At 47.3% G+C, this 16,882-nt stretch overlaps 2 protein-coding genes across 5 annotated transcripts in view; both read left to right on the top strand.

Moving 5' to 3' along the window:
* The window catches only part of LOC122440882 (olfactory receptor 2C3-like), a 24,545-nt gene extending 19,130 nt beyond the window's left edge, over nucleotides 1–5,415 (top strand). The window contains exons 4-5 of the mRNA XM_043467562.1: nucleotides 4,456–5,078; nucleotides 5,238–5,415. Of these exons, the coding sequence (XP_043323497.1) occupies nucleotides 4,456–5,078; nucleotides 5,238–5,318 (704 nt within the window). The 3' untranslated portion in view covers nucleotides 5,319–5,415. The remainder of the gene's footprint in view (nucleotides 1–4,455; nucleotides 5,079–5,237) is intronic.
* A 1,664-nt stretch (nucleotides 5,416–7,079) lies between these two features.
* Nucleotides 7,080–16,882, top strand: part of ZNF496 (zinc finger protein 496) — a 44,565-nt gene continuing 34,762 nt past the window's right edge. For 3 of the 4 annotated variants that reach the window (XM_043465675.1, XM_043465676.1, XM_043465678.1), the window contains exons 1-4: nucleotides 7,080–7,196; nucleotides 7,544–7,970; nucleotides 8,391–8,574; nucleotides 14,923–14,999. In XM_043465675.1, coding sequence (XP_043321610.1) covers nucleotides 7,581–7,970; nucleotides 8,391–8,574; nucleotides 14,923–14,999 — 651 coding nt within the window. In that variant the 5' untranslated portion in view covers nucleotides 7,080–7,196; nucleotides 7,544–7,580. The remainder of the gene's footprint in view (nucleotides 7,197–7,543; nucleotides 7,971–8,390; nucleotides 8,575–14,922; nucleotides 15,000–16,882) is intronic. The other variant, XM_043465677.1, reaches the window with a different exon arrangement.

Below are 16,882 nucleotides of genomic sequence, written 5' to 3' on the forward strand. Positions count from 1 at the left end.
AAACCTCACAGCTTGCAGGCAGAATTCCTTAAGTGTGGGATAGGAGGAGGACAGTGTGCATGTGCATGTGTGTGTGTGTGTGTGTGTGTGTGTGTGTGTGTGTAAACCTCAGTCTTTACTCTTTTTTGTTTTAATCTTTTGGCGGTGCTGCACGGCATGTGTGATCTTGGTTCCTCAACCAAGGATCAAATTCATGCCCCCTACATTGTTAAAACTCTGAGCTATTTTAACCACTGGACCACCAGGGAATTCCCTTGGTCTTTACTTAGAGACTGATTGAAGCCCATTCATTTATGGAGGATAATCTGTTTTATTGCAAAGTCTACTAATTTAAATGTTAATCTCAGCCAAAAAGTATCTTCACAGCAAATTTGAGACTTCTGTGTGATCAAATAACTGGGCACCAAGACCTTGCCAAATTGATGCATAAAATAAACCATCACATCCTGCTTCTTCTTTTGCTGAAGTGTCTGTGTATTCAGAAGTCCACCATGGACTTCCACTCACTTGCTCCCTGTTAGGCTCAGGGTCCAGAGACCACCTTGCCTCCTCTTCTCCCTTCTCTGCTCCTCCTGGCTCCTGCCCAGCCGCTCCTTCCTTTAAGCCACACACTGTAATTCTCTCATCTTTAAGATGGGACCCATTCTCCCTCAGCTACTGCTACTTTTTTCTACTCACTGTCTCCACTCCCTCACCTCCCTTCTCTCTCCAAACTACCCCATCCCAGCACTCTACCACCTCCGTTCTGCTTAGGGGGCCTGTATACCAAATACTATGGGTCAATGCTCTTATCAGTGGTTTTTCCTCATTTCATTTGATCTTGCAGCAGCACTTATCCTCAATGACTATCCCTCTTTCTTGAAAATACCTTTGCCTGCATGGGATTCCAAGGCTCAGCACTGCCCAGACTTCTCTCCACCTCATAGTGGCTGCTCCCTCTCTTTCTCCTTCCCCTACCCACTTCCCCCTTTCCTCTTTTTCCCCTCTGGATCTCCTCTCTTTCTAGTCTCCAAAGCTAGTGTGGCCCATTCAACTCCTCTAAGACAGCTCCTCTACCCATCCGAGTCTGTGCTAGGATCTCAACTCCTATTGTTTGCTGTGACAACAGATTTCCACCTCTAGTCTTGGCTTTCTCCCAGAACCATCATAGCTATTTGTCTTGAGCATTTCAGACCTAGCAAGTCCAAAACCCATCTTTGTCTCCCAACCCCTTCCCAGAAACTGTTTTGCAGTTTCCTAGGCAGACTCTCCAATCACCCAACTGGGGCCAAAACTACACACATTTCTCACTCCTTTAACACCCAGTAGCACACCATGGAGGAAACCACTACTGCTCACCAGCCTCACCTCCACCAGCTGATTCTGGAATGGGCCATGTCCTGCTTGCATTTCTGTGGCTGCTTCAAAATAGCCTCTGCCTCCCTCCATCCAGATCCAATCTGCTCTGCACAGTGATAATAATAAAATTAATAAAAATTATAAATAATTATATATATTATATATTATAAAAATATAAATATAAATAAAAATTTTTAAAATAATAAAATTAAAGTCCCATCAAGCCATGCCCTCACTTGAAAACTTCTAAGTGTAAAATCCATGGTCACTCCATCCAGTTACCCCTTTCTCTAGCCAGGGGACAAGCCTCCTGCTTTATGACCTTTGCATACGCTGTTCCTCTGCTGGAATGATCTTCTTGCACACTTCTGTTCAATTTGCCCTCCACCTGCTCTCTGCTCAAATGTTACCTTATGAAGGTCCTACCCAACCACCCTAGCAGGCTCCTTCTTACCCTGTTTTATTTTTTCATGCCATCTATCATCTGATTCCTCTTCTAGCTCCTAAAAGCCAGGATCATCTATCCACTATGATCTCCCCAAGGTTGACAAAACTGGTGGCACACAGCAAGCACTTTATAAAAATACATACAATCAGCGACATAATAGAAACCAAATGAAACATTACTTGTGAGATGGATCAATGGTCCTTGAGTAGCATTTACATTCAGGGTTTTCTTTCTGTTGCTTTACTTGTGGTATCTGTCATAATCCCACTTGATGTCAAAGAAAGCACCTTCCCACGGTCTCCAGTTGCCTCCCCACCTCCACCCCAAGCTGACACACCATGGCCCTCACTCACTCACTGCCTCCCTGTGCTTCTACACGTTTAGGGCCTTTGCTGTCATGGTGGCCTCCACTTGGGACCCTGTTTTCACCCATGCTTGAGCTTGATCAACTCCCTCATCTCAGATGTCACCATCACAGTGGAACCTGCCCTGACCTCTTTCTTAATACTGTGACCATCCCCAGCTCATCCCCAGCATCCATAACCTGATACTGCTAAGCGTTCTTCTTCCTCTGCACTGCGAATCAAACATAGCAGATCACGTTTTTGATTTTGCCCTGCCCTTCTCACCGATCCCCTCAGCCAATTGTGTTCAAAGATGCACCCTGAGAACCTGGAATAGTACCTAGCACCATGAATGCCTAGTGAGTACTCAGTATACACTTGTCAAATAACTGAATGGCCCCACACATTCAGTAAAGTAGACAGCATTATCCATTTTTTGGGTGAGGAAACTGAGGCACAGAAAGGTTAAGTATAGCCAAGATCATCTGGTTAGGAATTGATGAGGCAGGTTTTAACCTAGGTGCTCTGACTCATAACCACTGTACTGAGCAAAACGCAGTAAATAAACACAAAGCTTTGAAGAGATAGTTCACAGAGAGGTGTCAGTTCGGGGGAAGGAACTGGACAGGGCAGTGAGGACTGATCTGATGCTGAGTTAGGGATTTCTGGGCTCTGAATTTACCTGCTTTAGAACTGCAGTGGACAGAACTATGAGCTCAGATTACCAACACTCAACAGGTAGTTCCCTCACCCACCCGATCACAGGGCTGGGAACTCAGGCATATAGGATCTGGAATTTAGAGCAGGCTGCACTATTTACCAAAGCACCTTAGTCTGACCTGCCTTGGCTAATCCTTGGTTCCTCCCCTGCCTCTCCTCCAAGCCATGATGCCTGGCTGGTGCTCCTGAGAAACGGGTGCAGGTGAGTTCTGTTGAGTCCAGTTAAATCTGAAGCGGGTAGTTCCCACTGGTATCTGCAGGTTCCAGGGAGATGGGAGACCCTGCCTGCACCTGGCTGTCATTTGGGGGACCAATCACTGTTCACAAAAATGAATTTTACTCCTTTGCTTTATCTCCTGCAAAAGTCACAGAATCCAAGCAAACACCAAACGGTGACTCCCTGTTAACTCCCTTACTCAGGAATGATTATTTGTTATTTAGAGGAAGAAACAAAAGGCTCCCAAGTCCTTGAAACGAGGAAAGCAATGCCAAGAAATCCAGTTCCAGACCCCAACTTAGTGGTCCAGTGGTTTAGATTCTGTGCTTCCAATTCAGAGGGTTCAGGTTCCACCCCTGGTTGGGGAACTAGGACCCCACACGACATGCAGCACCACCAAAAAATCAATCAATCAATCAATCCAGTTTCATGGTCCACCCACCTCTTTCACATCTGCTCAACCAGGCCACTTCCTTTCTTTAGGGGAACTGGTATTGTTCTGCTCGATCTGACCGGACATCAGTTATCTGCAGTAGTGTATCCTCTCTAGACTCTGTCTGCATGCTCAGTCATGGCAAGAATACTGGAGTGGGTTGCCATTTCCTCCTCCAGGGGATCTTCCAGACCCAGGGATCCAATCCGCATATGCACTGGCTCTTGCATTGGCAGGCGGATTCTTTACCAATTCTTTCCCACCTGGGAAGCCCATCCTGTTTAGCAGATGGAGACATTCCTTTGCCTTCTTCTATGGGAAAGTTCAACTTCAGTGCCCAGCAGATGAAAAAGAGAAGTGTTGGTGTCAATCAGCCCAGCTCAGGACCCCCAGACATGCTTTCTCCCAAGCTCCAGAACCTGCAAGATTAAGGATGGTCCCAGGAAGACCTCTCTGTCTTCGAGCTACATGTTCAGCATAGTGTAGCGGCAAGGAGCCCTGTCTAGACGTCCAGAGTCCCTAATTCTTCCTGGCCCTCGCTGCGACTCGACTTCAAGTCAAAGTCCATTAGCCCGTTCCCCTGACTCAGTGTGAACAGCTAGCCACACCCTACACTGAAGGGAGCTATAAGCTCCCCGACCACCCACTGGGGGCCAAGACGGACCGAAGTCCCTCTGGGCGCTCCCCAGGGTTGTCCTGATGCCCAGAAGGGACGTGTAACGAGTAGCTGTGAAACTCCGCACATCCTCCGAAAGCCAGGGCTGACACCTTGGGCATCAGACAGCGGATAGAAGGGGAAGGTGAGTCTTCCTTTCCCGAGCCTTCCTCGCCTCTCCAGCGGCCGCGGGCCGGGCGTAGAGGAGGGGTTTTGGCTGGAAGGAGGTTGGGCCTGCGGGCGTGGGGTGGGGGTGCCACACGGCGATTCTGAAATGTAACGGGCCGCGGTGCGCCGCAGCCTCCTTCCTCCGCTCCCCCTCCCAACTCCAGCATTCAGCCTCGGCTCCCGGATCGGCCCTTCTGGGAGTAAACAAGCCCCTTGTACGAGTCCGAAGGGGGAGAACAGAGAAGAGAGGAGCCCCAAGACCAACCTTCCCACACCAGCGGCGGCCCACAGCCGGGCGCACCCGCGCGAGCCCTCCCGCTGGCCCGCTTCTCTGCCCCGCCACCCGCCTCCAGGCGCGGTCCCCGTCGCGCCTTCGAGGCCCCTGCCTCCCGCCCCGCGTCGACGCGCGCCCCCGGCGCAAGCCCGCGGGGAGGCCCGGCAGAGGCGGCGTGGCGGACCCACAAAGCCCCCGGCCAGGCGCCGAGGCCCGGGCGCGCGCGAAGCGGGGCGTGGCAGGGCGGGGCGCGCCGGCCGGGCCGGGCCGGGGGTGTCGAATGTCACCCCTAGCGCACACCTCGGCCGGGGGGCGGAGGAGAGAACCACTGAGATGCGGAGACCTCCCCGGTCCTAGAGCGGAGCAGGAAGTGTCCCAGGGGAGGGAGCCGGAGGGCTTCGGCCTTTCCTTTCCTCAGCGTCCGGCGGGCTCCGGAGGCGGTCAGGCCTGTACGGCCCGCCAACTGGGACTCGGAGAGGAGGTGAGTGCGGCCCGGGCGGCCCCGGCTTCTGCGGCCCGCGCGCGCCACTGCGCGTTCCTCGGTCCCCTGGCTCCCAGCCCCGCGCGCTCCGGCCTCCCCTCCCAGAGCTGAGCGCTGAATCCCTGGGCAGGGGGATGAGACGACACAAATGTTTTCCAGGCGCCTGCATTTGATCCCACTTCTTCCCTCTTAAGCGGAGCCGTGGTTTTCTGGATGAGCAGGAGACGGGGTCTTGGCTAGCCAGGGACAGAGTGGCCCTCGCAGAGAACCCGCCTCAGGAAGGACACCCGGGAGACCGGGCTGGAAGGATGAGGAGCTGCCGCCGTAGACTTCCGCCGCAGGAGGGCTTTGAGGTAGACGCTGAGAAGGAGTTCCATGCTGTGAGGTGAGGAGCCGGGAGCTGGCTAGAGTGGAGGTGGGTGTGGGTGTATAGGGAGGGGACAGGGAGAGATCTGGATCAAAGGAAACCTTGCCCCTTTCCCTGGCATACGGTATGCCCATCCCCTTCCCTTTCAGCTCATCCAGCTCCGTTCCTCCTCGTAGAGCTGCTTTTAAGTACGCCCCGCCCCCTGTTGGATCCTCTTGAATTAATCAACGTTAATTCATTCATCACTCATCATTTCTGAGCTTCCTACGTGCCGGTGCCAGGGTGACAGGAACACGGCTCTCTGTTAGGGATGATGGACTAAGCCCAGAGCCAGATGCCCTAGAGCACTGAGGGTGGGTGCAGACCTGAGGAACCCAGAGGCCCTGGAGATGTGTGATGGCCGAGTTCAGGGAAGGTGGAGTTGAGTCGGGCTGAGATTGGGTGTCAGATACAGGAGCAGACACTGGAGGAAATCCGGTGGTGGGGCAAACTGTAATGTGTGCTGGCATGCTGGGGAGTCTCCTAAACCGGGTGTTAAGGGCAAGGGACCACGTCCAAGGATCTCAGAGGCCTGATGGTGGGGGAGGGGACCGTGTTGGACCGTATTTGCCATTCGTTTTCCCTGGGTCCCTTACTCTGGTTTAGTGGCTGCTACTCTGATGTCGCCCTGCATTTGTGGTTTTGTTTTGTTTTTTTTTTCCATTTATTTTTATTATTTGGAGGCTAATTACTTTACAATATTGTAGTGGTTTTTGCCATACATTGACATGAATCAGCCATGGATTTACATGTGTTCCCCATCCCGATCATCCCTCCCACCTCCCTCCCCATCCCATCCCTCTGGGTCTTCCCAGTGCACCACCCCTGAGCACTTGTCTCATGCATCCAACCTGGTCGCCCTGCATTTGTTCACTGAGGAGATGCAGGGGCTCCTGAGCCCCTTCTCTGCATATGTGGAGACTGTGCCATGACAGCCCCACCTCTGTCCTGCCTGGGGAAGGTCTGTGAGGTGTATGTGGTTTTCTTCATTGTGGTTTGAAGATGACAAGAGAAAAGAAGGCAAGATGGGTGGAGGCCAGGTCGTAGGTCCAGATATCTTTAAATATATACTGAAGTTTACTATTCAGACTTCAGTGAATTGGGTGGAGGCACCTTTTAAAACACTGGTGTTTTTAAATACTTAGTGTTATTTTTCTCTAGTAAACTCAGGATGTGCCTCTTTTGCCTCTCCTCATCTCTTGTTTGGGGGCTTCCCTGGTGGTTCAGCAGTAAAGAATCTGCTTGTAGTGCAGGAGATGCAGGTTAGATCCCTAGGTCTGGAAGATCCTCTGGAGAAGGGCATGGCAACCCACTCCAGTATTCTTGCCTGGAGAATCCCCATGGACAGAGGAGCCTAGCGGGCTACAGTCCATCGCATCGCAGAGCGACTGAGCCTGCACACACGCATCTTTTGTGTGGGTGTCTTCGGGGCTGTCTGCTTTCTTCCCTGCTTCCTGGTGCATACTCCACTGAGCAAGACTGACTTGCTCTGTGTTGGTCTAACTCTGATAGCCCTCACTACCAGCAGGGTGAATTTCCTGTCCTGGATCAGCTTTGAAGGCTTTTCCTGTGCATGTTTGTCTTTGTCTTTTCAGCTCGTTTTGTAAAGGTCTCAAGGGCAAGGACGGTGACTTTGACTCTGAAGCCTCAAGATAGCGGCCTTCTCAGCTCGTCCATTTCAGGTCCCTTCCAGGAGGACCTGGCCATCGAAGGTACCACAGAGTGTTAATTACCATCTCTCTCCTGCATGCGGCCCCACTGGTCTCCTGGGATGCTTGGAACACCAGTGCCACGTTGAAATGTCACTGCTTTTCTCCTGGACTGCCTGCCTTGTTCATCCAGTCCTCAGTTAGGGAAATCATATAATGATGCTTTGGGGAATGGGGTTGTTCCTTTTCTGCCTTTGTGTAAGGATCATCTGCACTGACACTTGCACATATCCTGGTGCTTCTCCCAAGGGCTGATCTCTGTGGGCTTTTTCACTTTTCCCATCACCACCCCCAAAAAACTACTACAGGAGACCAGAACATTGAAGCCAGTGATTTCTGTTTGGAAATAGGGTCGTCTTCTGCTGCTGACCCCCATCAAATCCCATCATGCCCACAGCCCTGTGCCCCCGAGTCTTGGCTCCAAAGGAAAGTGAGGAGCCCAGGAAAATGAGGAGCCCACCGGGAGAGAACCCTTCCTCCCAGGGTGAGCTTCCCAGTCCCGAGTCCTCCCGCCGCCTCTTCCGACGTTTCTGCTACCAGGAGGCTGCAGGCCCCCGGGAGGCCCTACACCGCCTCTGGGACCTGTGCCGGGGCTGGCTGCGACCTGAAAGGCACACCAAGGAGCAAATCCTGGAGCTGCTGGTGCTGGAACAGTTCTTGGCCATCCTGCCCCGGGAGGTCCAGGGCTGGGTGCGAGCCCAGGAACCTGAGAGTGGTGATCAGGCTGTGTCCGCTGTGGAGGCCCTGGAACGAGAGCCGGGGAGACCCTGGCAGTGGGTGAGCAGAGGGGGCTGGGCTAGGCTGGCTGGGAGAATGGGAAGGGAGAGGGAGAGAGTGGGGCTGGGCAGCAGATGTGGAGAGGGTGGCCACCTTGCGCTTTGATGCTTTGGTGGAGTCACGTATTCCCTGGCCAGGGATGAGGAATTCCATCTAGAGCCATGTGCTTTCGTTATGTCCATGTTGAAGTTTGATAACCCCAAAGGCAGACTCCATTACCAAAAGGCTCTAATTTGTGACACGGTTATGTCATCCCTCTTTATAGCCCTGAACAAGGTGGGTCTGTGCTTCTAGTGGTTGAGTTAATGGTCAGCAGGCCCAGGGCGGGGGGAATTTGCCCAGTCCCTGGCACAATTGCTGGTCCTCATCTGGCCAGGGACTTCTCCACCGAGCTCTAAAGAGCCCTCTCTGGGATTGCAGCTCAAGCACTGTGAAGACCCTGTGGTGATTGACGATGGGGACAGCCCTCCAGACCAAGAGCAAGAGCAGCTGCCAGCAGAGCCCCACAGTGACCTTGCAAAGAGCCAGGATGCCCAGCCCATAGCTCTGGCTCAGAGCCCTGGGCTTCCAAGCAGGCTCTCAGGCCAGCTCAGCGGGGACCCAGGTAGGGTGCCCATGGGAGTGGGGGAGGGGCGTTTGTACCTGGCCCTGTGGGCTTGGAAGTAGCTCTTGACATTTTGGTTCTCTCCTGCTCCCTGAGTGGCTCTGAACCTTTTTCAGGGTCTGGTCCTTCCCTAGAGCAATTCAATGAGAATCTCATGAGAGTGTCCTCTTCATGGTGCCAGGGCTGCCCGGAGGGACCTCTACTGTGAGTAGGTGTTTTTTGAGGCTGCATCATGTCGCTGCTTTGAGGGCGCATCTCTGAGTTTGTTTTGTTGGTTTGGAGACAGCTGGGCACCATCACTGTCCAAATAGGGCCTGCGTGGGGAGCTGAGTATAGCCATGTCCTCTTATCTCTCTGAACATCTCTTTTCTCAGCTAAATAACTTCTGCTCTCAAGATTTTATAATGTTGAAAGAAGATATAAAAATGCCTCCTAGGGAACAGAGTGATATCGCCAGGACTTGCGGCTTGAATGGTGGCTAGCCATGTCTGTAACAAAGTGCACTAATGGCCACAAGCAGTTGGCTTTGGCAGCAGATACACTTGGCTTTTAATCCTCCAGCTGTGACCCAGGTCATGCTTCTAAACTCTGCAAGCCTCAGTGTCCTAGTCTGTCCAGTGGAGATAATCTCAATAAAGTGAATGACTTGAACTTGTGGTTTTCCAGTACATAAGAAATTTTTATTTACGCTGTAGTTTGTTACGTGCACAATAGCATTTATGTCTCAAAAAATTGTACTTATTTTAACTGAAAATATTTTATTGTTAACCATTGTGTGAGCCTTCAGCAAGTTGAAATCTTTTTGCTGATGAAAGGTCTTGCCTCTGTGTTGGTGGCTGCTGACTCATCAAAATGGCAGTTGCTGAAGGTTGCTGAAGGTTGGGGTAACTGTCAGTGTCTTAAAATGAGATGGTAATTAACTTTTGCCTCATCGATTGAATCATTCCTTTCAGGAACGATTTTCCTATAGTATATAATGCTGATTCATTGCATTTTACCCACAGAACTTCTTTCTTTTTAAAATAGAATCAGTCCTCTCAAACTGTCATTGCTGTATCAATTGAGTTCATGTAATATTCTAAAGCTTTTGTTGCCATTTCACCAGTCTTCACAGCGTCTTCACCAGGAGTAGATGTCATTTCAAGAAACTGCTTTCTCTACTCATCCATAAGAAGCAACTCTTCAAGTTTTATCATAAGATTTTTGCAGTTCAGTCACATCTTCAAGCTCCACTTCTAATTCTGATTCTTTGCTGTTTCTACCGCATCTGCCATCTCTTCTTCCACTCAAGCCTTGAACCACTCGAAGTCATCCATGAGGATTGGTGTCAACTTCTTTCAAACTCCTGTTGTGTTGATGTTGATATTTTGGTATCTTCCCATGAGTGTTTTTTTTTCTTCTGGCCATGCTGGCTTGTGGGATCTTTGTTCCCCAACCAGCTGTTGAACCTGAGCCCTGGCAGTGAAAGCGCTGAGTCCTAACCGCTGGTAGTGGTGGTTTAGTCGCTAGGTCGTGTCCAACTCTTGCAACCCCATGGACTGTAGCCTGCCAGACTCCTCTGTCCATGGGATTCTCCAGGCAAGAATACTAGAATGGGTTGCCATTTCCTTCTCCAGGGGATCTTCCCGATCCAGGGATAGAACCCGGGTCTCCTGCATTACAGATTCTCTACCGACTAAGCTATGTGGGAACCCCCTAACTGCTAGACCACCAGGAATGTTCTCGTGAATGTTCTTAATGGCATCTAGAACAGTGACTCCCTTCCAGGAGATTTTCAGTTTACTTTGTCCAGATCCATCAGAAGAATCACTGTGTATGGCAGCTATAGCTTTGTGAAATGTATTTCTTACCTTAAATAATAAGACTTGAAACTACTCTTTGATCTATGAGCTTCAGAATGGATGTTGTGTTAGTAGGCATGAAAACAACATTAATCTTGTACATCTCCATCAGAGATCTCTTGGGTGACTATTCAAAAAGCAGTACTGTTTTGAAAGGAATCTTTTTTTTCTGAGCAGTAAGTCTCAACAGTGGGGCTTAAAATATTCAGTGAACCATGTTGTAACCAGATGTGCTGTCATCTAGGCTTTGTTCCATTTATAGAGCACAGGCGGAGTGGCTTTAGCATAATTCTTCAGGGTCCTAGGAGTTTGGGAATGGTAAATGTGCATTGGTTTCAACTTACAGTCACCAGCTGCATTAGTGCCTAACAAGAGAGTCAGCCTGTTCTTTAAAGCTTTGAAGCCAGGCATTGCCTTTTCTGTAGCTATGAAAGTCCTATGTGGCATCTTCTAATATAAGGCTGCTTTATCCACACTGAAAATCTGTTGTGCAGTGTAGGCAGCATCGTTAATGATCTTAACTTGACCTTCTGGATAACTTGTTGCTTCACCTTGCACTTTTATATTATGGAGAAGAGATTTCTTCCTTGAACCTTGTGAATCAGCATCTGCTAGTTTCAAACATTATATTTGTGGCTTTTACCTCTCTCAGCCTTTGTAGAATAAAAAGAACTACGGCCTTGTTCTGGATTAGGTTTTGGCTTAAGGGAATGTTGTGGCTTGTTTGATCTATCCAGACCACTAAAACTTCCACTGTATCAGCAATAAGGCTATTGCACTTTCTTGTGTGTTCATTGGAGTAGCACTTTTAATTTCTTGCAATAACTTTTTGTTTGCATTCACAGCTTGGCTGTTTGATGCAAGAGGCCTAGCTTTTAGCCTGTCTCAGCTTTTTTTTATTTTTAGTATTTATTTATTTGGCTGGTGGCATGCAGAATCTTTAATTGCTGCTTGCAAACTCTTAGTTGCTACATGTGGGATCTAGTTCCCTGACCAGGGATTGAACCCAGGCCCCCTGCACTGGGAGTGCAGTCTTAGTCACTGGGCCACAAAAGGGAAGTCCCTCAGTCTGTTTCAGCTTTTGATATGCCTTCCTCACTGTTTTAAATCTTTTAATGTGAGAGGTATGTGACTCTTCCTTTCATTTGGACACTTAGAGGCTATTGTAGGATTGTTCATTGGCCTTATTTCAGTATTGTTGTGTCTCACAAAATAGAGGTCCAAGAAGGAGAGAAATGAGGGAGCCAGCACAACACACACAACACTTACCTGTTAAATTTGCTGTCTTATGTGGGCATAGTTTATGGTACCCGAAAACAATTACAGTGGTAACATCAAAGATCACTGATCACAGGTCACTGTGACAAATACGATAATAATGAAAAAGTTTGAAATATTATGAGAACTCTCAAAATGTGACACAGTAACATGAAGTAAGCCAATGCTGTTGGGAAAATGGCACCAGTAGGATTGCTTTGATGCAGAGTTGCCAGAAATCTTTACTTTTTAAAACACATATCTGCAAAGTGCAATAAAATGAGGTATGCCTGGCTACCCATAAAATACTGAATAGGGGGTCTGAGTTGCCCATGAATTTTTTTTGGCTGCACTGTGGAGTTCACACTCTTAGTTGTGGCATGCAAACTCCTAGGGTTTTTTGTTTTTTAATTTAATTTTACTTATTTCTTTTTGTCTGTGCCAGGTCTTTGTTGCTGTGAGGGTTTTTCTCCAGTTGCGGTACATGGGCTTTTCATGCAGAGCCCAGACCCCAAGACGCGCTTCAGTAATTGCAGCACATGAGCTCAGTAGTTGTAGTTCCCAGACTCTAGAGCACAGGCTCAATAGTTGGAGACTTGTGGAATCTTCCTAGACCAGGGATTGAACCTATGTCTCCTACATTGGCAGACAGATTCTTTGCCACTGAGCCACCAGGAAAGTCCAGGGGTTTTTTTTGTTTAAGATTTTTTTTTTTTGCTGCACCATGTAGCATGTGGGATCTAGTTCCCTAATCAGGGATTGAATCTGAACCCCTACATTGGAAGCATGGAGTCTTAAACACTGGACCACCATCGAAGTCCCCTGCCCATGATTTTTAGTTGTAATCACCATGGAAAAATTTGGTCCTCTCAGGTTGAAGGAAGTGACCTGTATGGTGTGAGGGTTAGCTCGGGTGGACTCATCATTTTGTACTATAGTTACAGATGGCAGAAGAAAGTATAAGGAGACCAGAAATCCATTCTTGGTGATTCACAGAAGTTGTCCTTACTGTAGTAAACTTCAGAGTGTAGAAAAGTTACATTTCTTTATGTGTGAAACTACACTGATTTTTATACAAATCAAATAAATGCCAGCCTTTCCTTGCTTAAAAATCAAGACAGATGTGCTAGTTTGTTTGGGCTGCTATAATACAGTCCCACAGACTGGGCAGCTGAAACAACAGACATTTCTGTGTCCTAACATGGTCTTCGTTATGTATGTCTGTGTCTTAATCTCCTCTTCTTATGAGAGCATCAGGCATATTGGATTAGGGTTCACTCCCATTACCTCATTTTAATTTAACTACTTCTTGAAAAATCCTATGTCCAAATATATTCCCATTCTGAGGTATTGAGGGTTGGGACTTTTAATATGAATTCAGCAGAGATGCAATTTAGCCCACAACCACAGTCATGAGAAACAACCATTTGCCCAAATAAATGTTTCCCAGGTGGCACTAGTAGTAAAGAACCCACCTGCCAATGCAGGAGACCCAAGAGATGCAGGTTCAATCCCTGGGTTGGGAAGATCCCCTGGAGGAGAAAATGGCAACCCACTCCCAATATTCTTGCCTGGAGATTCCCATGGACAGAGGAGATTGGTGGCCTATAGCCCATAAGGTGGCAAAGAGTCAGACATGACTGAAGTTACCCAGCATGCATGCCCGTGCCAACAGCCTGGGTTCTACAGGTTCTACGGGCTATGAGAGAGTCTTAAGGAACTGTGTCAGCCTGCTCACTTCCGGGTAGAGTTCTGAGATAAGCCAGCTACTGTGTGTCAAAAGGGTCAGAGCTGCCATTTCCCTGAGCAGTAATAATAAATGGACGAAGAAAGTATGATGAGATTTAGCTATGAGCAATACCTTAAATGTTCAGGTGATTGATCACTGGGAAGAATTTCCATTAAAAACCATATAGTTGTTAATCTTGAAGATTTTCCCCAAAATATAGTTTTTATTTAGAGGCTGAAAGCTTTTCAAAGTAATCCTCAAAGTATTGATGTGCTCATTTATCATGCTGAAAGGTAGGGTAGGGCTGTGTTTTATCCCTCAGAAGGTGGTAGGTATGAGAGCAGAATTAAAACATCCCTTCTTCAAGGGACTTCCCGGGTCCCTATGCTCTATGCTCTATACTCTATGCTTACAGTGCAGGTGGCTCAAGTTTGATTCCTGGTCAGGGAACTAGATCCCACATGCTGCAACTAAGAGTTTGCATGCCACAACTAAAGATCCAGTGTGCTGCAACGAAGATAAAAGATCCAGAGTGCCATAGCTAAGACCTGGCACAGCCAAATAAATAAATAATTATTTTTTTTAAAAGTCCCTTCCTCAAATCCATGCCCACCAACCCTGAGCTGCTGGCAGCAGGGTGATGAGGCTGCCTCCCATAGGGAACTGCTCCCCAAATGTCACTGCTGGCTAAGCTGGCTCCTGTCTTAGGCTCTTGTTCCAAGTAACCACACCTGCCCCTGTTTGCAGAAAGCTTTGCATCCCAAGTGTGAAAGGTGAGGAGCATTGGCTTCTATTTGGTACTGATTTTGCATTATGAGCTGGGGTTAATCTCCTGAATTTTCTCTAAACTGAGAGATGATAGTTCATCCTTCCAAGTTTATTCTATGAAAGGAGCACTTTTTGAAACACAGGTCATTTGACATGACTGCACAATAAGCCAAGTATATGACTCACTTCTTGCAGAAGCCCAAGCAGGAGCTTGTCAGGGGAGAGAAATCACATGAGAATATAGCAGAGGCTCTTTGTAGCCCAGGATAAGGGAGAGGGAGATGATCCCAATGCTACACTCTGCATTTTTTGTGTGATTAGTGGTTAGGGTACTGTGCTAAGTACTCTTCCAGGAACATCTAATAGAGATAAGAAAGATAGGCTTCCTTAAGGAGCTTTGCAGTTTATAAACTTATAAATGTATAAATTTACATGACACTAGAGTCCCACAAAATCTGTTGCCAACAACTCTTACTGACCTTTTACTCTGGAGTTTTAACCTTTATTTCCCTCATATCATGGATGATAGAGCTGAGGTCCCTGGACATGGGAGTCACATAGCTGGTTGGTGGCAGAGCCAACTGGAACCCAGGCATTTCGTGTTAAAGCCCACATTGACATGTCTGAAAGCAAAGCAATAGAAATCCTTATGGTTTGCAAGTGATTTTTACGTACATCATCTGGTGATCCTCTTTCTTCAGGTGAGAAAAGAGACTTAGATTTTTTATGGGATTCTTTTCTGATCTCTTTCAGTCCTGCAAGACACTTCCATTCTTCAGGAAGTGAGTTTGAGGGACGCACAGCAGGTGACTACCTTCCAGCTACCCCCGGTGAGTGATTTCTGGAGCAATGTGCTTAGCACATGTGTTTCAGTATCTATCATGTACTGTGATGGCTGTTGAATGTACATGACCCAAAGGAGATGAAACTCATATTTCTTATTAAAAATTGATAGATCTTTGATTAGTGTGACACACAGGGAGATACTGTAAACTTAATATCTAATGAGCTTTGATATGCATCTTGTGAAAGAAAGATGTATATTTTGATATTCAGTGTTGTTTTATCACTCTGTTGAAGATAGTTGCTGCCTAGTGAACTAGAAATCACCATCATGAAAACCTTTTTTTTTTTTTGGTTTTAAAAAATAAATGGTAGTATAGGCATAACATAAAATATACTATCTTAACCATTTTTAATATAGTGTCTTTAAGTGTTCGGTAATATTAAACATATTGATATTGTTGTGGCGCCAATCTCTAGTGTTTTTCCATCTGGTGGTGGTGGTGGCTTAGTCTCTAAGTCATGTCCGACTCTTGCGATCCTGTGGACTGTAGCCTGCCAGGCTCCTCTGTCCATGGGATTCTCCAGGCAAGAATACTGGAGTGGGTTGTCATTTCCTTCTCCATCTGCCCAAGTTGAAATTCCTCACAAATTAAGTAACTCCGTCCATTCCTCATACCCCCCAGCCTCTTGAAGCCACCATTCTACTTATTCTGTGACTTGACTACTCTAGATAGCTCCTGTAAGTGGAATCATACAGCATTTTTCTTTTCATGACTGGCTTATTTCATTAAGCATAATGACCTCAAGGTTCATCCTTGAAGTAACATGTGCAGAATCTCCTTCCTTTTTAAGGCTGAATAGTATTCCCTGCTATGTATATAATGCATTTTGTCTATCTGTTCATTCATTGATGGACACTTAGGTCGCTTTGACCTTTTGGCTATTGTGAGTAATGCTGCTCTGTGATCATGGGTGCACATGAAATTTATATATTTTAAATTTTTTTATGTAACTGTAAATTCACATATAGTTCAATTTACATGAAGTTGAATCTCTTGTACTCACAAGAGATCCCTTATACTTTTATACTAAGTATCAGATTGCTTATACTTTTATACTAAGTAATATTTGTTATTGTTCAGTCACTAAGTGGTGTCTGACTTTTTGTGACCCTGTGGACTGCAGCATGCCAGGCTTCCCTGCCTTCACCATTTCCTGGAGTTTGCTCAAACTGTTGTCCATTGAGTCAGTGATGCCATCCAACCGTTTCATCCTCTTGTCGACCCCCTCTCCTCCTGCCCTCAGTCTTTCCCAGCATCAGGGTCTTTTCCAGTGAGTCCGATCTTCGCATCAGGTGACTGGAGTTTTGGAGCTTCAGCTTCAGCATCAGTCCTTCCAGTGAATATTCAAAACTTTAGGATTGACTGGTTTGATCTCCTTACAGTCTGAGACTCTCAAGAGTCTTCTCACACCACAGTTTGAAAGCATCAGTGCTTCAGCACTTAGCTTTCTTTATGGGCCAACTCACATCCATCCATACATGACTGCTGGGAAAACCATAGCTTTGACTATACGGAACTTTGTCGCCAAAGTGATGTCTCTGCTTTTCAATATGCTGTCTGTGTTTGTCATAACTTTCCTTTCAAGGACCAAGTGTCTTTTCATTTCCTGGCTGCAGTCACCATCCACAGTGACTTTGGAGCCCAGGAAAATAAAGTCTGTCATTGTTTCCATTGTTTCCCTATTTGCCATGAAGTGATGAGATTGGATGCCATGATCTTAGTTTTTTGAATGCTGAGTTTTAAGCCAACTTTTTCACTCTCCTCTTTCACCTTCATCAAGAGGCTCTTTAGTTCCTTTGTGCTTTTCTGCCATTAGGGTGGTGTCATTTGCATATCTGGGTTATTGATATTTCTCCCATATTTCA

This window comes from Cervus canadensis, chromosome 4, assembly GCF_019320065.1.
Source record: "Cervus canadensis isolate Bull #8, Minnesota chromosome 4, ASM1932006v1, whole genome shotgun sequence".
In the NCBI taxonomy this organism is placed as follows: Eukaryota; Metazoa; Chordata; class Mammalia; order Artiodactyla; family Cervidae; genus Cervus; species Cervus canadensis.